Consider the following 26,312-nt stretch of genomic DNA (forward strand, 5'->3'; position numbering starts at 1 on the left):
AAGGGAAGGGAAGGGAAGGGAAGGAAGGGAAGGGAAGGAAGGGAAGGGAAGGAAAGGAAAGGAAAGGAAAGGAAGGGAAGGGAAGGAAAGGGAAGGAAGGGAAGGGAAGGAAAGGAAGGGAAGGGAAGGGAAGGAAGGAAGGGAAGGGAAGGAAGGAAGGGAAGGAAAGGGAAGGAAGGGAAGGAAGGGAAGGGAAGGAAAGGAAGGGAAGGGAAGGAAGGAAAGGAAAGGAAGGAAAGGGAGGAATGGAAGGGAAGGGAAGGAAGGGAAGGAAAGGAAGAGAAGGGAAGGGAAGGGAAGGAAGGGAAGGGAAGGAAGGGAAGGGAAGGAAAGGGAAGGAAAGGGAAGGAAGGGAAGGGAAGGAAAGGAAGGGAAGGAAGGAAAGGAAAGGAAGGAAAGGGAAGGAAGGGAAGGGAAGGGAAGGGAAGGAAAGGAAAGGAAAGGAAAGGAAGGAAAGGGAAGGAAGGGAAGGAAAGGAAAGGAAAGGAAAGGAAAGGAAAGGAAAGGAAAGGAAAGGAAAGGAAAGGAAAGGAAAGGAAAGGAAAGGAAAGGAACAGAGGAAGGGGGAAGGGAGGGAAGGGAAAGAGGAAAGGAAAGTTTTTAAAAAATAGATTACACTATGGGGGGGATAAAAAAAGGGAGGGAAGGCAACCTTGTTTCTTTCTTTTCTTTTTTTTTGGAAAAATAAGTTATAAACCCAACTAAATAAATTTCAAAACTCAGAAAATAAACCTTTAAAGAAGGAAAGCACTTCTCGGGCTATTAAGATAATATAAGCTCCAGAAAATTGAGACACAAGTATCCTCCAATCTTTATTTATTTGCCTTGGTCCTGCAGAGATCCAGATGATACTTTTTTGTGCATATATGGAATGGCTTCCTTAAATAGGTCTATACAATAAACATCAATTAGATAAGATAAGATAGATAAGATAACCTTTATTGTTATTGTGTGGGCACAATGACACACATCAAAAATGAAATTCAGTTGCTCGCTCTCAAAGTGAACACATACATGACACACACCTAAACATACATACATACAACATACATACTATATACAACAGATGTATAGACCTACACCCCTACATATACATAAGGTATGAATATTAAACACTGTCCATCTTGGATACTTAACGGAAGGAGGAAGCTTTAGAGTTCACAAGGTTTATACTGTATGGAACGAAACTGTGGCTGAATCTGGATGTTCTGCTTCGGATACCACGGAGCCTCCTCCCAGAAGGGAACAATAGATTGAAGTCTATCTAATTCACTATTACAACCACATGGAGTATTTACCATACAGGAACATTTCTATCAGCCTTTACATATTAATGCTGCTTTCCACATCTGGGGCTCCCTAGGAATATGCTCCAGATCTGATAGCCTTGCAGTGTCCTGCCTGTGATTGATGGGGATTGTAGTCTAAAATTTACAGAGAGTGTTAGATTGGGAAGATTACTATTCATGTTTTAATAGAATTTGGAGGCCAATTAAATGTAATAGAATGCCTGACTTTTGCCACATCTTGTCTTCTTCCTGATATATAATTGGGGGAAAACAATTACAATGTGTTTTTCAGATACACTTCCTCTGGCTTCTATTCATGAGGGACTAAAATACATCAACCACGTTACGTCATATGAAACCCAAAATGACATATGTCTTTTTGTAATGAATTATATATTTCCAGGAATGCCTCTCTTTACATATGCTGAGTTCACGTTTGATCTTTTGGGATCAAGGTTCACGTTTGATCTTTTGGGATCAAGGTTTTCTTTCCTTTACATCTGGGCTAAAGAAAGTGTGGTCCTCCAGACTTTAGCTCTTCACAGATTCCTTGGGGACATCAATAATTTTTTTTTAAAAAAAGATGTTTACTAGCAGATATTACTGAATGAGTTTGGACAACATTTTGGCAGATGATATAATGTGTGTGTGTGTGTGTGTGTGTAATTTACAGCCATCTTTCTACAGCAATCTCCTCCAATTTATTATACCATAACAACCCTATTGAGTAGGTTGTGTTAAGAGAGGAAAGACTGTCTCAAGGTGTCAAGTTGAAAACTTGAACAACACACCTCTTTCCAGAACTCACCTTGATTTATTTCTGAAGATCAGGTAGATTACAGAGCAGGAAAAAAAATGCTTCATAGTAGAAGCTTACTGTGGGACCCAAGGAGCTTTTCTTCCTATTTGCTACATTACAATTGGTCCTCATTTACCCACCTTTTATTGGAAGTCATGAGGGTGCTGAATACGGAGACTTACAACCATTCCTCACAGTTGCAGACATTGCAGTTTCTGTGGTCACTCAATCACCGTTTGTGACCTTCGCAACGAGCTTCCACCAAGCAGTCAATAGGGAAGCAAGCATGAAGTCACAAGTCACAGTCATGTGATGTTGCACTTAATGACTGTGGGTGATTTATTTACTGACCGCAGCAGGAAGTGACAATGTCGTAAGTCAGTGCTGTCATGTGATGTCTGGCTTAATGACTGTGCCACTTAGTGATGGAGTTGTCAGTCTCTATTGAGATTGGTAAGTGAGGATTATCTGTACATGGAGCAGTTAATGACCATACTAAGGAAAACTCATGATATAAAGTTTGATTGAGAGCAGAAAGAACATTTATTTCTATAATGAAAGCTTGATAAACAGAATAAACAATACTCCGAGAAATAAGATGTATTGATGCATAATACAGCAAGCTTTAATACCACATGCCAGTTTCTAAATTCTACGCCTTACATTTCAGTTTAATTCCACACCCATGTATGCACTGTCATACCCAAAATGGAGCACAGGTATAGAGAGAGGAGCAGCTGCCACATTCTTGGGAATTCTTTTTGTGTGGGTGTACATCCACTCACAATTTTTTGGTCATTTGTTTGTTTGTTTATCTATCACATGTATATCCTACCACAATTGTAACCAGAATCTTGGTGGCTCACAACATTTAAGAAAACAATAAAGAACAATAACTACAGGTAGTCCCCAGCTTACCATAAAATTTAGTGACCATTCAAAGTTACAACAGCACTGAAAAAAGTGGCTTCACAGTTAATGACCGTTGCAGCATCCCCATGGTCACATGATCAAAATTCAAATGCTTGGCAACTGACTCAGATTTATGACAGTTGCAGTGTCCCAGCCTTACAGATGCACTTAAGATGATGATAAGGCAAGGTAAGGTAAGGTAAGGTAAGGTAAGGTAGGGTAGGGTAAAGTAAAGTAAGGTAAGGTAAGATAAGGTAAGGTAAGGTAAGGTAAGGTAAGATAATCTTTATTGTCATTTTCATTTATTTCAAAAATGAAATTTGGTTGCCCACTCTCAAAGTGAAACATATACACGACACACACCGAAAACATACTACATACAGCATATGTATAGACCCACACCTGTGTTGGTAACATAACAACTGCAGTGATTAATTTAACAACTGTGGCAAGAAATGGTGTAAATTGGGGGCAAAACAGTCTCAGTTAGCAAAAGAAATTTGGAGCTCAGTTGTGGTTGTACGTCGAGGGCCACTGGTAGACAAAATACAAAGGTTGTGCAGTCAAAAATATAAAACTTGCATTCCAGACAGTGTCTGGCATCAGCCCCCATATAAGTACCCGCTGGAAGAACTCCATTTTCAGCAGCTTGTGGAAAGTGACTAGAGTTGGTGCCAACCGTAACAGTAAAAACCCTTTCTTCTGAGGTGTTTGCCCAAAGCAACTTTGGAAGCTGAGGACCCTGTTTTTTAAACATCTGCCTTATTAGAAAAAAAAACCACCACCCAGCTGCGCTTTGTGTTGAAACTAGGAACCTACGCTTTATCAGAAGAGTCCACAAATATTTGTTTGCAACATACCATGCACATCCACTATCAGTGTTCCTTTGCAGGAAGACTGGCTCTCAAGAATGACTGATGTAATACATAACAACCGATGAGTTGCATTTTAAGTATCCTCTTCTGACAGCTGGACTTTGTGTTGAAACTAGGAACCTGCACTTTATCAGAAGAGTCCGCAAGTAGTATTTGTTTGCAATATACCAAGTGTCTGCCTCACTAGGAAGACAAGACCAGGAAATCAACTCCATAGGAAGCCTAAAACTACTTATATTGAGATTGTCTATAATAACAGAATCTTGCAAGTCGGGTTGTGTTGTGTCTCTTCCCTCTTCTTCTACTCCAGTGCATCAGGGAGGGGTTTCCCTGAGCCATTTCCAAATGTCAGCTCATTCTTCTGGACTTAAAAAAACACTTCATCCCATATTGCCTAGGCCAGGGGTAGGCAACCTTGGCTCTTTTACGACTCGTGGACTTCAACTCCCAGAATTCCTGAGCCAACATGGCTCAGCTTGGAAACCTCTCTCTTTCCCCTCAGCATGGCTGGCTCAGGAATTCTGGGAATTGAAGTCCATGAGTCATAAAAGAGCCAAGGTTGCCTACCCCTGAACTAGGACACAGTTCCCATGATGTATCTCTTCAGAGTCATCTTTGTTACTCACAAGTACATCAAATGAGCTTTCATTGCTAAAGGTGGACCTGAATTTGGCCCAACCATACCACCCAACAAGCTATGAATCCACACTGTGAGCCTTCCCCTCAGTGTATTCTGTCTTCCTTCACCAGGAATAGCAAACCTCGGAATCGTCCGTCTTTCCGGCAGATCCTACTGCACCTTGACATTGCTTCTGCTGACGTACTGTCCACACCGCAAGAAACCTACTTCAAATCCCAGGTAGGGTTCCTTGGCAAAATTAGTACTAAATTGCATTTAAAACGTGCAGACCTCTTTTCCATGTTACAAAGTAGTTTACAATGCAGTTACGAACAATAATATAAAAATGAACTAAATGAAACTCACCTCTGAAATTGTACAACACCTTTTCACAAAAAAAGTGCATCTTTTGCCGAGGGTTGAATAGCTCCACCTTTCACTATTCTCATTACGGAACAGATACCATGCACTGGGTGTCATAATCTACAAGAGCAGCCTCATCGTGAACAGTTTTCTGCTCTCTAGGCTTGGAGCCAGAAGGGTTTGGGAAATGAATTTTATGGAGCTCTCTTTTCCTTCCCCAGGCCGAATGGCGAGAAGAAGTGAAGCTCCATTTTGAAAAGATCAAATCAGAGGGGACGTGTCTACACCGTCTGGAAGAGGAGTTGATTCACCGACGGCGGGAAGAGCTCAGGTAAGGCCAGTGCTTTTTTTCTAACAAAAAAAGGTGCTGGAACTCTCATCTTGGTGGGCGCAGGAGGTGGGAGGCGGTGGGGCGGCACTGCTGTGGTCACAGGCACAAGGGGTGTTGGCGGCAGGCTGCCCCCTGGGGCCGGAGCCAGTGTGGCTGGTGCTGTGGGAGCAGTGGGGCCCGCTCTATAAGGTGGGGCTGCGCGGTGCGGGTGGCGGAGGCGGTGTGAGCCAGGCGATGCAGGACGGCAACTTAGGCGCACAGGACGAGGCGACGGTGGTGCAGGTCCAGCATCGGGTAGGCCACCAGCCTGGCTGACACAGGTGAGCACAAGGAAGAAGTGCACATGGACTCCGTAGAACCCACCTCCCACTCCTTGTCCTCTCTTACTTACCTAGTTGAGATGGTGTAGTTGGGCAGCAGGGAGGGATGCAAAGTTCCTGCCAACTCGCCTTTGCTGCAGACAACTTGCCGGTGCAACATTTGTCGGCCGGGACTTTTGGCGCGCTCAGCAGCAATTCCTATTGGCTTACCGTAAGGCTAGTATGAAACCATTAAAATGTAGAGAGAAGATTCTGTGCCTATATATGTATTTGTAAACAAAAGGTGAAGTCTCATGCGAGCTGAGTTGCACTTCTGGAGGCGATATGGACATGTCTCTGTTCTTTTCCTAGTGATACTAAAAATGACACTCTTCAACCTCCCACTCTAGACTTGACAGTTTCATGCAGAGCTGGGAATGGCTGACTGCCTGCCACCTGTCATGATAAGTTTATACATAATGACGTATATTCCTTACATCTGCTGGCATGCTGAAAATACCAGTTTGGGGGAGAGGGAGGGGCTTCCCTATCAGCAAAGCAATTTTGCATTCCTCAAAATTGAAGCAAAAATCTTGACAATTCCTCCCCTGTCTTTTATTTCACTGCCGTTCCTTTTATTAAAACTAATGACCATTACTGTCAGTTGAATTGGGCTTAATCTTATGGGTAAATTAATTGAATTTGCATTTCAATTGAAATTCCCCCCCCCCCCATTTCCGAAACCTATATGCCAGGGGTGTCAAACTCAATTTCATTGAGGGCCGCATCAGCACTGCGGTTGCCCTCGGGGCCAGGGGGGTATGGCCAGGGTGGGTGTGGCCTACTGGTGGGCGTGGCCTACTGGTGGGCATGGCTAGAGTGCGTATGGCCTACTGGGTGGGCATGGCCAGCTCTACATCGTTCGCATCAAGGGTGCCTATGGGGGCCTGGGCAGGAGTGGGACAGATCTGAGGGTCTCTGGCAGAAGGAGGGTCTCTGGGCCAGGGCCAAGGCAGTGGGGGCCATTCCCTCACTGTTTCCAGGATGGCTTCGCGGGCCACATGAAACCACTTCCCGGGCCGGATCTGGCCCCCGGGCCTTGTGTTTGACATGTCTGCTATATGCGAACCGGAATGCAACAGTTGACATTTACATGTACATGCTTTAAGAAGAATAAATCCTAAGAAAAATGTAGATAATGAAGAAAATGCATATGAAAATACATATAGTGAAAAATGTATAAAAACTGCATTTGTCTAACTTGCTTGCAAAAAGTATGTCTTTTGAGAAGCATGTGTTGTTGTTTCTTGTGTTGTTGTTTCAAGGAAAGAACAATGAAGAAATAGAACAGAAAAACCGAGACATAAAACAGATTTGACTTCATAAATGTATCTACTCCTATTAAATGCATCTTCCTCTTTTTTAATGACTCTTAAACCTGCAGTGATGTTCCATCAATTACCAAAGATGCTAGGACCTGTAATTTTCTGAGTTCGCCTGAGTCCTTGCTATTAAGCATCTTAAAAAACTGTCTCTGGTTTCTTATACCTGGACTGAGGTCCTGCAAGGGACTGTCAAATGAACAGCACCCTCTGAAAGAATTGTCAGAGCCCTGTGATACAAGCTCTGCCCATTCTAAAAGGGACAGAGCTGGCAGCCTGGTGTCACAACACTGTTTTCATTCTCCAGACGAGGGGTAGGCAACCTTGGCTCTTTTATAACTCGTGGACTTCAACTTCCAGAATTCCTCAGGAATTCTGGGATTTGAAGTCCACGAGTCCTAAAAGAGCTAAGGTTGCCTACCCCTGCTCCAGGCCACAGAACTTGTGTGTGCTATTGAATCTAATGTAGTGATTGAGGTGGATCAAAGCTGGGGGAAACCTCTCAGTTCCTTGGTGGCTTTGGACCAGTCCGTCACTCTTAGCCCATTCTACCTCACAGAGTTGTGTGAGGATAAGATGATCCCCATATAAAAGTTGTGAGAGGATAAGCTTGAGCTCAAACAAATAAATAAATAAATCACAAAATCACGACCGTTTATATGTTTGAAAGATTTCCTCGCTTCCCTCTCCTGCTGCAGGCATGCCTTGGATATCCGGGAGCACTACGAACGTAAACTGGAACGGGCCAACAACCTTTATATGGAGCTCAATTCCCTTATGTTGCAGTTGGAGCTGAAGGAGAAAGAGCTGCTACGGTAAGATTACAAAGTCCGGGAAGGCTGCTAAGCTTTGGAGAGAACTTTTCCTAAAAGGATTTATTTTTAACTGAGCAAGAGTGGAAAGATTCAGTAAGAGAGCCTCGGCCTACCAGCTCTCTCTCGACCCTCCCCTTCACCCCATGACCTGTTTGCTGGATCTCAAATATCAACACCACACCTTCTGCTTGGGGCACCATTTTATTCCATAAGGCAGTGATGGTGAACCTTTTAGAGACCAAATGCCCAAACTGCAACCCAAAACCCACTTATGTATCATCGGGTGCTGGGTGGGTGTGGCCCATTGGGTGGGCGTGGCTGCGGTGGTAATGGCAGACTGGGTGGAACTAAAAAGTTCAGTCAATCAATTCCAACTTTGTGAGATCTCTTTTTCCCACAAGAAGTTGAAATTTATTTATTTTATTTTATTTTAATTCCATTTATATCCCGCCCTTCTCCGAAGACTCAGGGCGGCTTACAAGCTTAGCAGTAGCCTTCATTCTATGTATATGCCTGCTTGTTAGGCCTTTCACACACACCCCAAGCGGCATTATTACAAAGTCAGCTTAATTGCCCCCAACAATCTGGGTCCTCATTTTACCTACCTCGGAAGGATGGAAGGCTGAGTCAACCTTGAGCCTGGTGGGATGCGAACCTGCACTAATTGCAGGCAGCTGGTGTTACTTAAGGAGGCATTAGCCCACTGCTCCACCAAGGCACTTGATTGATTGATTGATTGATTGATTTTTTTTGCACATGGTGGTGGAGGCCTAAAGCAAAAAGGTTTTATAAAACCCAGCTGAAGGCCTAGGACTGGGGCGATGGCACGCGTGCCCACAGAGAGGGCTTTGCGTGTCACGGCCATAAGACAAGGAACACAGAATAAGGGAAGATGAAGGTACCAACCCAAACTCCTGCAAGTATTTGCATTGGGAAGGAAGGAACTATTTGCCCTGCATAAAAATAAGCTGCAGAAAGTTCTACCCAGCCTTTCTCAACTTGGCACCCCCTCCGTATCAGGTAGAATTCAAGAACCAGCAATAATTATGCTCACTCAGAACAAGGGGAATTAAAATCCAAACACATCTTAAAGTCAGGTTATCCTTCATCCTCTACAAATAGAAATGTGTGGGTTTCTCTGAATGGTGTTGAATCAAGCAACCACTCAATCAATCATCAAATTAAAGTTGCTTCCTGGTATTTTATCTGATTATTCTTATTATTCTTTGGGGACCCTGACATCCTGTTTTCCTGTCCCAAAAGATCCTCAAAAACCCCATTATCCAAGCGACTAGTATTAACTTTGGATTATTATTTTTTTCCTCTGTGACCTCCTTAGTTTTCAGTCTTTGCATCCTTCTCCTAGGCGAGAGCAAGCGTTAGAGAAGAAATACCCTGGACTTTTTAAGCACCATCCATCCCGCAGTCTCCTACATGGCAACACAGTGGAGAAGCTGATCAAGAAGAGGAATGTGCCACAAAAGCTCTCTCCACACAGCAAAAGGTGAACTACTGCAGAGAAAGGCCTTTGCAGGAAGGATTTAACAATGATCATTATGTGTAGTAGCATAATGTGAGCCAATGTGGAAAGAAAATGTAAGTATTGGGCACAGAACCTAGGCATCTGTTTAGCCCAACTTCAGCTCCCACGTAGAGGGACAGACCAGTCTCGTTAGGTATTTTTTCCTGTCCATCCTCTTTGTTGTATTCAGTTTGCTTCCAAACATTCAGCATCTGGTGGTGGCATGATTAGTAATTTATTGCAATCTCCCACAAATTACTGTGATGGCTTTGATGGCTTTTATTTTATTTTATTCCTAATTGTTGTTTTTATTTATGTGAGCTGCCCTCGATCACTTAGATGAGATGGGCAGCAATATAAATTAATCTTGTTAAATAGGCGTAATCATGGGATGACTAATTCACATAAGAGTAGAGCCAGTCCTTAACGACGACAATTGAGACCGGAATTTCAGTTGACAGTTACTGTGATCGTTAAGCATATCACCCTGTGACCTGATTCAGTTTTATGACAGTTTTAAAGATGATTAAGATGATAGATACCAGCAAAAAAAAGTTGCAAAATTGCAGTCATAGGACCACAGGACGCCGCAACCATAAATGTAAACCTGTTGCCAAAATGCAATCCTATGAACCCCTGGGATGTGTGCAGCAGTTGTAACTTCAAGGACAGGTCATTAAATAACTTTTTGGGGTCTGTCATAACTTCAAAAGTTTGTTAAGCGACCAGTTATTAAGTGAGGGTTACTTGAGTATGTTTCTATATTTCAGATATTCCAGTTTGCTCATTACTTTCTTTCCAGAAAATTAATAATCTAATCTAAGAGAGCAAAGCAGCAGCAACAGCAAAACTGCAAAAAGTGGGAGGGGGAAGCAGCCTTAGGAATAGTGACATAGGAGCTAATTGCTTAAAGCCAGGGGTAGGCAACCTTGGCTCTTTTATGACTTGTGGACTTCAACCCCCCAGAATTCCTGAGCCAGCATGGCTCAGCTTGGGAACCTCTCCCTTTCCCCTCAGCACGGCTGGCTCAGGAATTCTGGGAGTTGAAGTCCACGAGTCACAAAAGAGCCAAGGTTGCCTACCCCTGGCTTAAAGGGTTCGATTGAAATTATGGTACCCTCTCCCTTCTTGGCATCGGAGATTACTCAGCTAACTCTGTTTCACTTCTGCAGGCCAGACATTCTGAAGACAGAGGTCATCCTGGACCCCAGCCTGCCTCAGCTCGCCATCCCCGTGTGCCAGAAAGGGCCCCCGTCCCCCGGGCGCAGCCGCCGTGCTAAGTCACGCTACCGTAAGGTCAGCACACGGGGCAGCTGTGGGGAGCTGGCCGATCCCGGAGGAGCCAAGCGCCTGGAGCCCTGCACAGCCCTCCGAGGGCTCCAGCACGACCTGCTGCTGCGCAAGATGTCGTCTTCCAGCCCTGACCTCATTTCCACCACGTTGGGAGCCGAGGGCCGCAAGGGGGTGGCGGCAGGGCCGGAATCCCCACCAGCAGAGCAGCCTCGCAGCGAGACGCCCAGTGAAGAGACTGCCTCGGTGCCTTGTTCCAGCAGCCCCGACTCACCCTCTTCTCGACAGGGGGCGGTGGGGCCACCAGGGAAGGCAAGGCTGCAGCCCGGAGAAGACGCAGAGCGGGAACAGGGAAAGGGTTCCCGCTCAGGGGCCCCACAGCAGCCTCAGCACCTCACACCAGCAGCTATGTTGTACCGGGCGGCCGTTACCCGCAGCCAGGTAGGCGCGTTTTTTTTCCTTCCACTCCTCTTCCTCTTTTTCCTTTTCCCATATGGAAGAAAATAGGTTTACGGGCAGGCAACAGCCACGGTGATCTAAAAAGCCTGTAGAAATGGTGGCTGTGGCTGCCTTCTCCTTTTCTTCCTCTCGATAATACCACCAGCAAGAAAGAAACTTGAGTGCAACAGGTAAACAACTGCCGAGGTGAATGCCCTTCTCCAGCTTTTAAGGACCGCCTCATCCCTTTCGTCTCCAATGGCACCATTATTAATCTCTCATTGGACCAATCATTTCTCAGCAGGGCTTGTCTTGAAGTCAGAGCAAAATATATGTGTTGCTAAAGAGGTCAAACCTTTGTTGGTGATTGGGTTGTAATAACAATTGGGTTATAGTACAAACAACAACAACAACAACAGACAGGAAGGTGGTGCAGAGAGTGGTGAGGATGGCCGAAAAGATTCTTGGCAGTTCCCTCCCTCCTATCCAGGACGTAGCACAGAAGAGCTGTTTGAACAGGGTCCGTAAGATTATCTGGGACACTACTCATCCTCTTCACGACCTGTTTTCCTCGTTCCCTTCTGGGAGGAGGCTTCGTGGTTTCCGTAGCAAAACATCCAGATTCAGCCACAGTTTCATTCCATACAGCATTAACCTTGTGAATTCTCAGGCTTCCTCCTTCCGTTATGTATTCAAGATAGAAGTATTTAATATGTATTTGTTATGTATATGTAGGGGTGTGGGTCTATACATATGTTGTTTATAGTGTGTTTTAGGTGTGTGTCATATGTGTTTGAGAGCGGGCAACTAAATTTCATTTATGATGTATGATCTTATCTTATCTTATCTTATCTTATCTTAACAACAACTTTATTGTCCCTTTGAATGTACACCAATTGGCATACATCAAAATGAAATTTCGTTGCATACAGCTCTCAAAGGGCCACCACCTCCGATACACACTCCTTGTTCGTGGCCAGCTCAAGTTTCAGATCGTCCATTTTAGTCTCTAGGGAGCGAACGATGGCAAACAGGACAGTTTAGTTAGTTTCATCCACTTTTATTAAAGTCATAATGCTATAAAAGCAGGGCTTTTTTGTCATAGAACACTCAGAACGGAGTTCCGGCACCTTTTTTGGATGGAACCTTGTAAGGTAGGCAAGGTGGGTTGTATGACATGTGTGAGTTCCAGCACCTTTTTCTTTTACAAAAAAAGCACTGTATAAAAGTAATAGAGAAATAAACCTGACAGGAAAACTGGGCCTGCTGTGGGAAAAATAAAAACTCAGTCTTGGGAAATGGGGAAAGCATGGAAAAGAAACTCAAAATAACCTCACTCTGACTCTATTCATTGTAAAATGACGGAGAGATGGAAAATCTGGCAGCATCAAGCTTGTTATTATATTATTATATCCTGCAACAGTGAAGGATCCTTGCTCCAGCTGATTCCAGTCTGATCTATTTTGAAAAGTTGACAAATTCTGACACAGTTTCTTTTTATTTCCTTCATCTTGACTTAGAAACGTGGTATCTCCTCAGAGGAAGAAGAGGGCGAAGTGGACAGTGAAGTTGAACTCCCTCTCCGGCAAAGGTGAGAGGATTTGCCTGATTTAGGACTGAGCCTCCAAGGATTTGAGGATCAATGAGTGGAGTAGAGTGGAAAATTTTCATTTCTTATTTATGTCTTGAGAGTGGATCAGAGATTTAAGAGGAAAGATAAGTGCATATCTCTTTTCCTTTAGTTTAACCATAACCTAAAAATATCTCTGAAAAACGTCAGTGTTGCCATCAAATTTCAGTGGCCCCATATAACGATTTAAGGATCAGTAAAGTAAAGGGGACGCGGTGGCTCAGTGGGTTAGGACGCTGAGCTTGTCGATCAGAAGGTCGGCAGCTTGGCGGGTCGAATCCCGAGTGCCGTGTAACAAAGTGAGCGCCTGTTACTCGTCCCAGCTTCTGCCAACCTAGCAGTTCGAAAGCACGTAAAAAAAATGCAAGTAGAAAAATAGGGACCACTCCGGTGGGAAGGTAACAACGTTCCGTGCGCCTTTGGCGTCTAGTCATGCCGGCCACATGACCACGGAGACGTCCTCGGACAAGCGCTGGCTCTTCGGCTTTGAAACGGAGATGAGCACCGGCCCCTAAACAACTAGCACGCATGTGCGGGGGAACCTTTACCTTTAAAGTAAAGGGAGAGTCATCATGGTTACAAAAACTGCCACCTGTAAAAACAGCTGGAACCCAGGAAACAGAATGAGACGGCAGATTTCAGTATTGCTGTATTGAAGAGACATCTGTGGGATTGTAAGAGTCTGCCTGATAACTCCACACATCCTGTTGAGCTTCATCGTGGGAGAAAAGTGGTCTATGAAGAAATAAAATAAATTGTTTACTCAGAATCATTCCAAGAAGGAGATTTGTAAATGCTTTGGAATTCCTTCTGAGTAGCAGTGCTGAGTAGGCAGCAGTGGTGAAATGAGCCAATTGTTTAGGACTATGAATACCAGAGAAAGTGTTGAATGAAAAGAGGGATGAACAGAATTCTTCAATATCTTCATAAATGATCCAGATGGAATAGGAGAACTCATCAAATTTGCAGACGACCCTAAGCTAGCAAGAATAGCCAACACCCCAGAAGAAAAAGCTCAGGATCCTTGACAGACTTGAAACTGGGCCCTATTTAATAAAATGAAATTCAGCATAGATACAAATAAAGTTTTACACGTAGGCAAGAAAAACCAACTGTATAGGTACAGATTAGGTGAAACTTGGTTAATGCCAGTAACTATGAGAGGAATCTTGGAGTCTTAGTGGATAATCAGTTGAATATGAGCCAACAGTGTGTGGCAGCAGCAAAAAAAAAAAGCCAATGCAATCCTGGGCTGCATTAATAGAGGAATAGAATCAGCATCACAAGAAGTGCATCACAAACCTTAGTAAGACCACACTTAGAGTACTGCATCCAATTCTGGTCATCACAATATAAAAAAAAGATGTTGTGACTCTAGAAAGTGCCGAAAAGAGCAACAAGAATGATTAGGGGGCTGGAGGCTAAAATATATGAAGAACCGTTGCAGGAACCGTTGTATGTCTAGACTAGTGAAAAGAAAGAGTAGGGGAGACAAGATATATTTGATGGGGAGGGGGATCAAACTATTTCCCAAAGCACCAAAAGGCAAGACAAGAAACAATGGATGGAAACTAACCAAGGAGAGAAGCAACCTAGAACTAAGGAGTATTTTCCTAACTGTGAGAGCAATCAACCAATGGAATAGCTTGCTTTCAGAAGTTATGAGTGCTCCATCACTGGAAGCTTTCAGAAAGAGACTGGACAGCCATTTGTCTGAAATGGCATAGGGTCTCCTACTCAAGCAGGTGGTTGGACTAGAAGACCTCCAAGGTTCCTTCCAATTCTATTATTCTATGTCTTATATTCTAAACAGGGATATGCAAGAGATTGTTTACTGTTATGTGCTTCTACTTTGGTGTTTCTACCTCTAATCATGAAAAAAGGATGTATTCTTCCCACCTGCTGCCTGTCCAGCAGATTGGAATGACCACTAAGATGGAGAAAGCTTGTATCTTCACTCCAACTATTTTTCCTGGCGAGGAGTGACTGAGGGTATAGAGGTGGTGATATGGGTTGTCCACATCTTCTTTTGCCTCTTCCCTCACTTCCATTTGGTTCCCAACTCCAACCCCCCCCCCCACACCCCTTTGATTGACTATGTGCCTGGCTGAGGAATTCTGGGAGTTGAATTCCACAAGTCATAAAAGGGCCAAGTTTGAAGACCCTTGACATAGACTTTCTCCAGGATGATCTGTGTCCAGCCTGGCTTTTAGGTTATCCGATCGCCATTGGAAACTAATTTAATCCATCCACCTTGCTGTTTGTCTTCCTGTTATCTTTCCTTCTGCTGTTTCCAGAATTATGCATCTCCCAAGAGAGCTAGCTCTTTGGATAATATTATAATTGGAGCTTGATCATTTGTGCCTTAATTGAAAACCCTGGTTTGATTCCCCCCCCCCTCCATGATCCATTTGTTTGTCTTGGCTATCCATGGTATTCCCAAGAGACTTTTCCAACACCAAAAGCATCAATATACTTTCTATCCTGCTTCTTCAAAGCCCAACTTTTGCTTTCATAGACTGTCACAGGAAAAAAAAAAGCCTAGAAACAGTGATATTTATAAATTTAGACAAATCACAGCAACTGAATATCATTTCCAGGGCCTTCACTGCTACTCTGCCAATTGCTAGTAGTACGTTTGCAGTGTAGTACCAGTACTCGACTGTAGATTCCTTTACTCTCTGACGGTCTCGAAACAGGAACTATCCACCACTTCAGTATCTTAATTGTCAGTTCTAAATCTGGCTGCTGTACCGTTATCATGAACTTGGTCTTCTTGATATTAATCACATTCCCATTCCTTTCAGAGTATAACTTGGCTTTCATTATGAGAGCTTCCAGATCATTTGCAGTTTCCACTGGAATGCCATCAGCATAGAGCAGGGGCCTTCAGACTTGGCCCTTTTATGACTTGTGGACTTCAACTCCCAGAATTCCTCAGCCAGCGTGCCTGGCTGAGGAATTCTGGGAGTTGAAGCCCACAAGTCATAAAAGGGCCAAGTCTGAAGACCCCCTGCCGCAGAGCAAGTTATTGATGTTTCTTCTTCCAGTTATAGAACCATGCTTATCTTCTTCCAATCCAGTTTCTCTCAATATATATTCAGCATACGGTGTAGGTTAAATAAAGCAAGAGAATACACTTGCTGTTTTGCTGACCTGGAGCCAGTAGTCTGAACTGTGGATTCTTGTCTTAAATTTCACAGGAAGGTATTCTGGGCTTCCCAATTTCCAGAGGACATTCCATAGTTTGACACAACCAGCATAAAGGCCTTTCTGTAATCACATATTTCCTTCTCTTTCTGTGGCTCTAGCTACATTCTGTCTAACTTCATGCTCTCTAGAACAGACATGTCAAACACAAGGCCTGTGGGCCAGATCCGGCCCGCGAAGTGGTTTCATGTGGCCCCCAAAGCCATCCTGGAAACAGTGAGGGAACGGTCCTTGCTGCCTTGGCCCTGGCCGAGAGACCCTCCTTCTGCCAGAGACCCCCAGATCTGTCCCACTCCTGCCCAAGCCCCCATAGGCACCCTTGATGCCAATGATGTAGAGCTGGCCATGCCCACCCAGTAGGCCATACGCACTCTAGCCACGCCCACCCAGTAGGCTGCGCCCACCCTGGCCATACCCACCCGCCCCCCCCGAGGGCAACCACAATGCTGATGTGGCCCTCAATGAAATTGAGTTTGACACCTCTGCTCTAGAACGATCAGTTTTATAATCTCAGGTTCCTGGGTGGAGCAGGACGTGACATATTTTAAGTCAAGAAACACAAGGGAGTTAGGGATGGATGGTTTGATGGGAAAGGGCAGGTTGGATTTGGAGACAATTTGGGAGACTTTCCTGCTGTTGCATCTCTCAAAGCTTGGGTACCAAGTGGGCTGGTTCCATCTGGAACCCAGGTTCCTTCCTGGATGTCGTCTTCTTTTTTTCCCCCTTCTGTTTCAAGCTGACTGGAGTTTTTCTCTTCTTTCGCTGTCTTTCCTAGGTGGCCTCAGGCTAGGAGCAAGCGGCAATCTCTCTCCACCTTCAGCTCCGAGAATTTCTCAGATGGTGACGGTGAGGAGGGCACTGGCAGTGAGGGCACCACAGCTTCCCACAGTGGCGGCACCCCCGATGTGCCCAGTACCAATACAGATGAACGCCTCGATGCTGAGCGCTCAGATGACGACATTCTGGGGAACTCCGATGGGTTGTCTGAAAAGGAAGCCGCCATTCAGCTTGTGAAACGGCAGCTCAGTGCTGAGCAGAATGCTGGAGAGGTGGGTACTGAGTAAATGTTAACCCTTCTCTCTCAGGACTAGGGGTCTCTCACGTCCTCCCCAAGCACAGACTTACCACCAGTGGTGTCCACTTATGAGGGAGGGGCTTCGGAAGAGAACCGTTCAAGTTGGTTCAGCATCATTCAACTATTACGTTCAACTTGTACCAATAGTGCCTAAAGCCATAACTTGTCTGCCTTCACTCACGGCATCCGGAATTTATTGGCTTTCATTCTGAGGCTTTAAGAATCTGGTTCTTACCCCTCAAAGCTTCAAAGAACATAACACAAATCATTTATGGATAACTTTCCAACCTTTTTCTTCCATGGAAGGCCTTGGATTTGTTTGCAGACCCCGTTCTTCCTTCCCCGTGATGGGGAAATGGATCATGTAGCATCTATGCAGTGGTGGGATTCAGCCGGTTTGCACCTGTTCGGCAGCTAATTTTTTGTTGCCCAGGCCCAGAATGGACTTCTGGAAGTGGCATCCAGACAGAGAACCGGTGGTTCCCCTGTTTGAATCCCACCACTGCCTCTAGGCATGGTCAAGCAGCAAAAACAAATTTACAGGTAGTCCTCGGTTTATGACCACCATTGAGATCAAAATTTCGGTGGCAAAATGAAACGTTTGTTAAGAAAATTTTGCCCCACTTTACGACCTTTCTTAGCGCAGTTAAGTGAGCCACTACAGTTGGTAAGTTAGTAACATGGTTGTTAAGTGAATCTGACTTTGCTTGTCAGTAGGTCACGAAAAGGTGATTACACGACCCCAGTACACAGCAACCGTCATAAGTATGAGTCAGTTGCCAAGCATCTGAATTTTGATCACATGACCAAGAGGATGCTGCAATGGGTCATTCAGTGTGAAAAATTGTCATAAGTCACGTTTTAAAACATGCCTTGCCATTGCCTCCCTCCCTCCCTTCCTTCCTCTCTCTCTCTCTCTTCTGGCTCTACCTTTCCTCACCTACTTCATCTCTTTCTAGGATCCTGCAGCCTATGAAGACTCGGACTGCGATAGTGCCGAACTGGACAATTCAGGCAGTGGGGAGGTGCAGAGACTTCCAGACGTACCGAATTTGTGATCTCCACTGCTTGGGTTTCCTTTCCCAGGTTGTACAGTTCCCTCCTCCCTTCTCGGCCGCCCTGCACCACCACCACCTTCTCCCCAGATATTTATATAAATAATTATAAAGCTCTATATAAATCTATATAAATCTCATAATCTCTGGAAAGAGAGCCAGCACACCTCATTCCTCTCCTCAGTTCCTGTTCCCACATTTTCTCTGACCATTTTTTTTTTGGGGGGGGGGGGGAAATCGAGGGTCTCACCTTATTATCAGGGCTCACTGCTTTTAATGCTGGACAGCTAGAATGGAGGCAGCAACTGAACAGAGCCTCTCCTTGGGCGGCCCCTGGCCCCACAGCTCGCCACTTGTTCTACTCACAGGAAGGCACTGATTCCTTCCACTTTGCTTCCTCTAAAGTCCCGAATGGTTTGGGAGTTCAGCAGAAGATCAGCCAGGCCTGATGGGACATCGGAACCCAAGGGATGAAGAGACGAGAGACAGAGGCGGCTCGGGTTAAGAATCCGTGCTTCATCTACCAGTGGAAATGACAACGGTGCGCCAGGAGGTTGCAAGTCCCAGCTCTGCCTCTTGACTGGATGATGTACATCACCACCCCCAAGGTCCCGAGCGCTTAAGCAGACTGTCTCTGGGGTGGACTTGATGCATGTTTGGGCCATCATCAGCACGGAACCATTGACCCAATGGGCAGCTTGGAAAGGAGCGGTTTCCATCACCTTTCTGCCCTTGTAGCTGTTCTCAGAAGCAACAACAAGACTAAAGGCCTCAACCCCCTCCTTGGCCCATGTCTCTTCCCAATACATCATCCTCACCTTCTCCACTGTCCAATCTTTCTGCACACACACACACACACACACACACACAAACACATGCACAGGCTTTCCTACCTTTGAGAAGGCCCAATCCTTTGGTTGAGATGGGAACGTGGTCCCCTTCTGCTCTCTGCTGGCACCAAGATGCACTGCACTTTTTTGTGCTTGGTTTACTTATTTATTTAATTTAATTTATTTATTTATGAGAAATGTTTACATTTGCACTTACTGTGTGTGTCCCATCTGAGGCAGGAAGCCACGGGGGGGGGGGGGGAAGAAAAAGGAGCGCATAAGGGGCAGGAAGTGGGATTGGTGACATTTGTGACCTATTGATGTTGAGCTGCGGCACTGCCTAAAAAGAGAAAGGGGAAGTTTGCTCGAATTTACCCTTAGGTGGAGAAAAGCAAACCAAACCAGCCGATCCTCTTGGTTTCTCAGGTGAAAAATCTTGGCTTGGAGAATCATGTTGTGTTATTGCTTCCCATTTCGATTCATTTGTTGCTTAGAGGTGTTTGGTTAAACCCCAGGGACGTGAGAGTCTAGGTCAGGGTCAGGCTAAAAGCAAAGTGCGGGCATAAACTTATTCAGAAACATTTTTTTTTTCTCCCAGTGGAAGACTTGCAGGAAAAGGGGCACAGCCACCAAAAATAAAAAATGTCGGAACCAGCGCAACTCTCTCCCCATTGCAACCAACCGGCATGCGCTGGAAAGTGAGGCTGTCAAAAACTATTGTCAAAGGAAATCTTATGAGGTGCAATTGGCTGTCTACATATGATATTGGGCGTTCCTGTTGCCTCTCTGGCAGGAATGTGCTGGATTGCATTCAACCCTCAGGTGCCCTGGTGCTAGTCCTTTTCAGTTCAAAGGGGCCAAGACCTTAGGTGCTCAAGATGCTGTTCTTGCAGCGTGTTTGATGCTTATGTATCCATATAGCCAGAGGTGTACTCCTTTCTCATAGATGAGGACCCTCAGTAAACCTGGGGGAGAATGTACGGCAATCACACACAAGCTTGGTGTAGGGCTAATTGCCTATGTTTCACGTAGGCAATTAGAAATAGCGGTCCATATTTCTGGTAACAACCCCTTCCCAAACAAAAAGTTGCATATATTTTTTTCTTGGGAAAATTCCATCTGAATAATTTGCCCATCAAGGCTGATGGTGCTAGGTCAAGCAGAGTACTGGCAAACTGTATGCTGTAAAGCAGTTTTATAACTCAAGAAATCCTGCCTTGGACCTGCTGCCAAGTCAGACATTCTTACTGAATAACTTCTGCAATATTGGGAGATGTGTGCAGACATCTCCCCTGGTCATCAGCGCAGGCTCTCAAACTCTGTTTATGCAGTACCACTGCTTTTTTTTTTTTAAAAAAAAAAGTCTCCTCCATGTCAAGCTTGACTCATGGCAACGTCTTAAGTTACATCTGTGTACGGTTGGGTAGTTGGTTGTTGTTGTTTTTTTTTGCAACAAAAGAGAAATCCTTTGCCATTGTCTTCTGGGAGTCTATAAACGTTTTACTTTCCAGACTAGCCTGTACTCTGGTGGACTCCTATTCAAATACAAATCAGGTTTCACGCTCATTTTGGAGATCATCTTTTGGCCACTGCAATATATATATATTTTCCTCTTGTTTGATCCTCCACTTAATCCTGAAATAATCCACACCTCCACTAGGCTAAGGATGATACCAACATACTCTTTTCATAACCTTAAAGGCATGGTAGAAGTTCAAGGGTGCCGTAATTCTCGCTAAACTTTGTGCAGCCATTGCATTCCTGTTTAACACTGAAAACTGGTGCAAACTTTTGATGCAGAATTTATTCTCAGGGCTACCATATCTGTGCTGCAAATATCTGAATAACCATTACACGGTAGCAGGGAACGCAGCCTAACTATATGGAGACTTGAAAGAAATTCTACTACTAATTCAGGAAAACAAAAACTGTTTTAACGCTGAGTTGTGGAGAAATGCACACCATGAGGGACGCGCTTGAACCTTTATCAAACTCTGATTATATCCTCCAAGCATGGATTTTTCTCAATAAGGGAAGAAGGGCGGTCAAAATTCTTTAAACGCTTTAATTTCTTTAGTTTAAGAAAAATGGGGTAACCTGGCAAAAGACACACCAAAAAGAAGGTGCTAAAAAGCCAGCCCTTGCAATAATGGGAGCAGCAGTGTTCATAGGCTGTTACAAGTCATGCATCTGTGAAGCAGGGCGTGTAAATAGGGAGTGAATGCCGACAGCTAGCAGAGAGGTTTCTGTTCCTTTAGGACTTCACAGGCCAGAGTAAGAGAATGATAGCTGGGCTGCAAAGATCCACATGACCATCACGTGGCAACAATAACCCTCAGACAGAAGGACTAGTGAAAATATTCTCTGTTGCAAGTCATCCAGGCCTGGGCCCTTATTGGGAATCCTGTGCTTTTGGCCTTTTCCAAAAAGCCACTAACTAAAAGAACAACTTAAATTTCAGCTTGAACTTTTGCCTTTTCTATATGGCTGTCCTGACTTAAAGAACAGAATCACAGCCAGCAACTCAGTGACTAAGTGAAAAGGTCATTAAGCAAAAAACTTCATGTGACTGTGCAGAACCGACAAGGCCACTCCCACTCCAGTCGTTAAGCAAATCGCCTGCGCTCCTTAAGCGAAATATCGCATGATTGCAACTTGCAATTTTGCTGCAGGCTGGCCATGAAGCACACGCTGTCATCACTTCTGTCGTTAAACAGGACACAGTAAGTGAGGACTATCTGTAAGAGCTGTTGGTGGCGCAGTGGTTAGAATGTAGTATTGTGGCCTAATTCTGCCGACTGCCAACTGCCAGCAGTTCGAGTCTCACCGGCTCAAGGTTGACTCAGCCTTCCATCTTTCCGAGGTCCGTAAAATGAGGACCCAGATTGTTGGGGGCAATAGGCTGATTCTGTATACCGCTTAGAGAGGGCTGTAAAGCACTGTGAAGCTCTATATAACTCTAAGTGCTATTACCCTTAAGAAGTATCAAGCTAGGCTTGATTCCTGTAGAGTACTCTGGAGCAGGGGTCCTCAACCCCTGGGCCAAGGACTGGTCCCAGTCCGCGGCCTGTTAGGAATCAGGCCGCACATCTGGAGGTGAGCGGTAGGTGAGCAGGCAAAGCTTCATCTGTACAGGTAGTCCTCGACTTACAACAGTTCATTTAGTGACCAAAGTTACAATGGCACTGAAAAAAGTGATTTATGACAGTTTTTCACTCTTATGACCACTGCAGCATCCCTATGGTCCCATGATCAAAATTCAGATGCTTGGCAACTGGTTCGTACCCTTGACGATTGCCATGTCCCGTGGCCATGTGATCCCCTTTTGTGACCATCTGGCAAGCCAAGTCAATGGGGGGGGGAGCCAGATTCACTTAACAACAGTCTTACTAATTTAACAACGGCAGTGATTCACCTAACAACTCTGGCGAGAAAGGTCATAAAATGGGACAAAATTCATTTAACAAATGTTTCACTTAGCAACAGAAATGTTGGGCTCAATTATGGTCCTAAGTCAAGGACTACCTGTATTTGCAGCTGCTCTCCAGCGCTAGCATCAATGCCTCAGCTCCGCCTCAGATCATGAGGCATTAGATTCTTACAGGAACGCAAAACCTACTATAAACTGTGCATGTGAGGGATCTATGTTGTGCGCTCTTCCTCCCCCTCCCCCGGGCGTGGAAACATTTGTCTTCCAGGAAGCTGGTCCCTGGTGCCAAAAAGGCTGCTGTAGAGAAGCATTTGTCAATGCTTTCTTCCATGATGTTTTTCAGCTTCCCATTTTGAGAGTCCGGGGGCTTCCTGGAGAGCATCCATCCAAATACTAACTAGACCTCTGCCTGCTTAGCTTCTGAACCCAAACAAGATCAGGCAAATGGTGCCACCTGCTGAAAAGCAAGAAATATAGCAGAGTCAATAAATGAATCTCAGGCGACTGGCAGCTAGCTCCCAGTGAATTCACAATCAGTAGTAGCACCCAAATGTTCTCAGCCGTGGACAGAGGCAGACACTCCTTGGGCCTGTGGTGGCGAACCTATGGCACACGTGCCACAGGTGGCACGCAGAGCCCTCTCTGTAGGCACGCACGCCGTCGCCCCAGTCCTAGGCCTTCAGCTGGGTTTCATAAAACCTTTTTCGCTTTAGGCTTCTGCCGTGTGCAAAAAAAAAAAAAAGGTTCAATCAATCAATTTCAACTTGCGGGGAAAAAAAGATCAAAGTTGGAATTGATTGATTGAACTTTTTAGTCCCACCCAGTCTGCCGTTACTAACCCGGCCACGCTCACCCAATGGGCCACGCCTACCCAATGAGCCACACCCAGCCAATGGGCCATGCCCACCCGGCACCCGATGATAACATAAGTGGGTTTTGGGTTGCAGTTTGGGCACTCGGTCTCTAAAAGGTTCGCCATCACTACACCTGGGCAATACCACAACTCAAATTCCAGCTTCCTAGCTCTACAGGAGATCCATCAGCTAAATGGAAATAACCTTAGAAGCAGGAGAACCAAGATTGACGGCAGGGAAGATGCGAAATTACATGTCTAGCTGCTTCTCTAACCTTTCAAATAGAAATTCTTGACTAAAGAAATTTATCAAACTCAGTGAAAGGGAGAAAGAACCATGTTCAACACCGCCGTACTGCCTTGTGCCTCCCTCCTGACTAGCCCTAGCAGGCGGTTGAAGTTTGGAAAATGTAAGAATTTTCACATAATTTAGAGCTTCCCGTTTTAAATTTCCTTTCTGCAGAAGGGGTCAGCATGGGTCGTGTTTTGTGTTCCCTATACACCTACCCAAAAGATCTTGTGGCTAAACTCCAGAGAGAAAACAGCCTGTCTTCCAAGCATTGTTATCTGTCGTCTTCTTGGCAAGGCTACAGCATCGGGTGTAATTTTGAGGCAGGTTCTAATCAAAATGTTGACTGTATTTAATGTTTCCTGCGGACACTTCTTAAAAATACTTTTAACTGCATGGCAGGAGTTAGGCACTTTTTTAAAGTTTCCCACCACTTCAGTGTGATAGGCATTTTCCTATTTGTTTCAGACACCCGACATTTTTGTGCCCGTGCTACAAAACAATCGAGAAAGAAGCCGTATGCACTTTGCACTATATATTTGGCTTCCCCTTATTACAAATGTGGCAAATTAAATTAGAGACGATGGCTGGACATGCATCAAGACCCCATTTCACCCTGAATATACAGCTGGGGTGGGGTGGGGAAGTGTAGATATGGCTAGCTAGTATACTTGCAAAAGTTAACACAACTGATGTGGTCCTTCCTTCTTGCACTCAGAAAACACAACTAGATTCATCCAACAACTTTACAGATCAATTCATCCTTAGATTTTCAGTCACAAAATGACACTTCTGTGGAAATGATGGAAAGATGTCATTTTTCCATCCTCTCTTCCTTAGGTGTCTTATGAACTTGATTCAAGATTGAAGCCCAAAGTGGTTAGCTTGAACAAATAAGCCAGGGCAATTGGGTTCTTATTGCAGCTAAGTTTTACATCAGGTAGCCCTTTGATTTGATCCATGCAAGGTCATTTGGTAAGATAACAGTAGTGAGAAAGCTCAAATGTGGGTAGAAATCTCAAAGCAAAATTAAAACCAGAATTCAGCGTCAAACCCTTGTAAACATAGATCAAGTCCTGCAGAATTTTATCTCCTATTGCTGGCCAATTTCAGTGCTGATAAATTAGCATTTTTATATTTCGCGTACAGCCAGCAGAAGCCACAATTACGTAAAAGTTCGTTGCGGTTACTGACTCTTTTTATATGAGGGAATGGGTTAAACCTATCTCGCCCAACTGGTAGCCTCTTGCGATGGCACCCAGAATTCGCAGCCTGCCTCTGTAAAATGGAGCTGTAATTCAGTTGTGGGCAACACGCTCCGAATTTTTGAAGTCAAATACTGGTGCTTCAGATAGCTCTGCTAAGAAAAGTTATGTGCCTCCTAGTTTGGAAAAACGTTGTTAAGAAAAATCAATACTGGGCTTGATTTTCCAACCGTAAAAATTAACATACACAAAATAGGTCTCCCAATCTGCAAATCAAAACTCTCAAAAACAGGAAATGAAAGCCAAACTCCTGGCAGATAGTATACGTTCTTTTACAGCAGGTTAAAATGATTCTGTCCTTCGTTAACACACTTGAATCTATGTTGTAAAATCCAGGGTCTCTGTTCAGGCTCCTTACGGCTGTATTCATTCTCTTGCCAGCATAAAGCCTCTGTAAGAAACGCTGCACTTACGCAGCAAGCATGATGTTAAGACACACACTTTGGCCTCTCCCAACTTAAGTTTTGTCATTCTTCCTGTGGAAGGCAAGTTCTCGTTCCCTTCGATAAAGCCATACTTCCTACCACTTTGGATCTGTGCTTTCCCTATTCTTGTTTTGACATCTACCCTTGTAAGATAGATCATAACTGTATGGAACTAACATTGCTTAGATGAATAATGGCACTACGGATTTCAATTAAAGACCATTTTGTATTCAGTGTTGGCATGCTAATATATAGCCCTTCGTTTCGTTTGTATTTCCAAATGCAATAGCATGTATGCGAGAGTAAATCTGAAACATGCCCCCCCCTTCCTTACATCTATTTTCTCAACATGACCAGAGTTCCCCATTGTAAGGATTCCAGCTTTCATTTATTAAGTTGCACTTAAGGACATTTCTATTCCTTAAGGATGCACAAAAGTGTGTTTGAAAGGGAATGTACAATGCCTACTAAAAATTCAGACGCCAAAGAAGTTTAATAGAATTGTAAATAACTGTTGTTGGACTTCTGCAGTTTCTTTTATCTCCACCAGCAAGCAAAGCAAGAGAAAATCACACTTAACACCAAATGTCTCCCCTTCTACAGCCTAAACACCTAAGTGCAAATGTCAGTGTAGGTTTTCAATATATTTTACTAACAAAATTATTGTTAAAACATCCAGATGTACTCAGGAGTTTGGTTGGCTGATGAAACAACTAGGGACAAAAGGGGTCTCTGGATGCTGTTGATGCTGTTCGCTAAAGCTACACTAAGTTAAAGTTAATATAGTTTAAAACAAGGGCTTCCTTATTGCAGACTACACTATAGCACTCTCGGCCCAACTGACATACAGTATAATATTGCTCTGATAATAAAATTGCTTAGCTTTTGCAAGCAAATGCCCGAATGCAGAAAATTTGAGTTGTAACGTAAAACTATTAAGAGTTCTACACAAGTGTACACAATTTTTGTTTGTAATGTGACCAAGGTTGTCTCCACAACCACTAGAAATCAAGTTGTTAACAGTCATTTGTAATGGCAGTTGCTGCTGCTTTATTTTGAACGACATTAAGGAAACTTAGCTACTGCATCTAGCTATTTCTCACTAACTGTGTGTGGTTAAGAGCAGGGAGATAGAAAATCAGCCTAAAATGTAGTCCTCTGGAAGGGGTGTAGGCAGCCTTCATTCATTTAGTCAGCTGTTTAGTGTAATTGCCAGCAACTAAAACTAGCTAGCTTCCCCTCTCCTTTTAGCTACTTCAAAAGCAGAAAAGATCTTAAGCACACTTCAAGGCCTCCAGATGGGATGGGTCTTCTGC

The 26,312-nt window shown here is 44.4% G+C and overlaps 1 protein-coding gene across 1 annotated transcript in view; it reads left to right on the forward strand.

The window, feature by feature from the left end:
- Positions 1 to 17,988, forward strand: part of MAP3K12 (mitogen-activated protein kinase kinase kinase 12) — a gene marked incomplete at its 5' end in the record, with an annotated part of 33,573 nt that extends 15,585 nt beyond the window's left edge. Inside the window, 9 exons of the mRNA XM_083353435.1 lie at positions 3,970 to 4,021; positions 4,571 to 4,734; positions 5,079 to 5,188; positions 7,568 to 7,684; positions 9,051 to 9,188; positions 10,379 to 10,937; positions 12,455 to 12,525; positions 16,550 to 16,823; positions 17,809 to 17,988. Coding sequence (XP_083209561.1) covers positions 3,970 to 4,021; positions 4,571 to 4,734; positions 5,079 to 5,188; positions 7,568 to 7,684; positions 9,051 to 9,188; positions 10,379 to 10,937; positions 12,455 to 12,525; positions 16,550 to 16,823; positions 17,809 to 17,907 — 1,584 coding nt within the window. The 3' untranslated portion in view covers positions 17,908 to 17,988. The remainder of the gene's footprint in view (positions 1 to 3,969; positions 4,022 to 4,570; positions 4,735 to 5,078; positions 5,189 to 7,567; positions 7,685 to 9,050; positions 9,189 to 10,378; positions 10,938 to 12,454; positions 12,526 to 16,549; positions 16,824 to 17,808) is intronic.
- Positions 17,989 to 26,312: the final 8,324 nt, after the last annotated feature.

This window comes from Vipera ursinii (genome assembly GCF_947247035.1).
Source record: "Vipera ursinii genome assembly, chromosome: 2".
NCBI lineage: Eukaryota > Metazoa > Chordata > Lepidosauria > Squamata > Viperidae > Vipera > Vipera ursinii.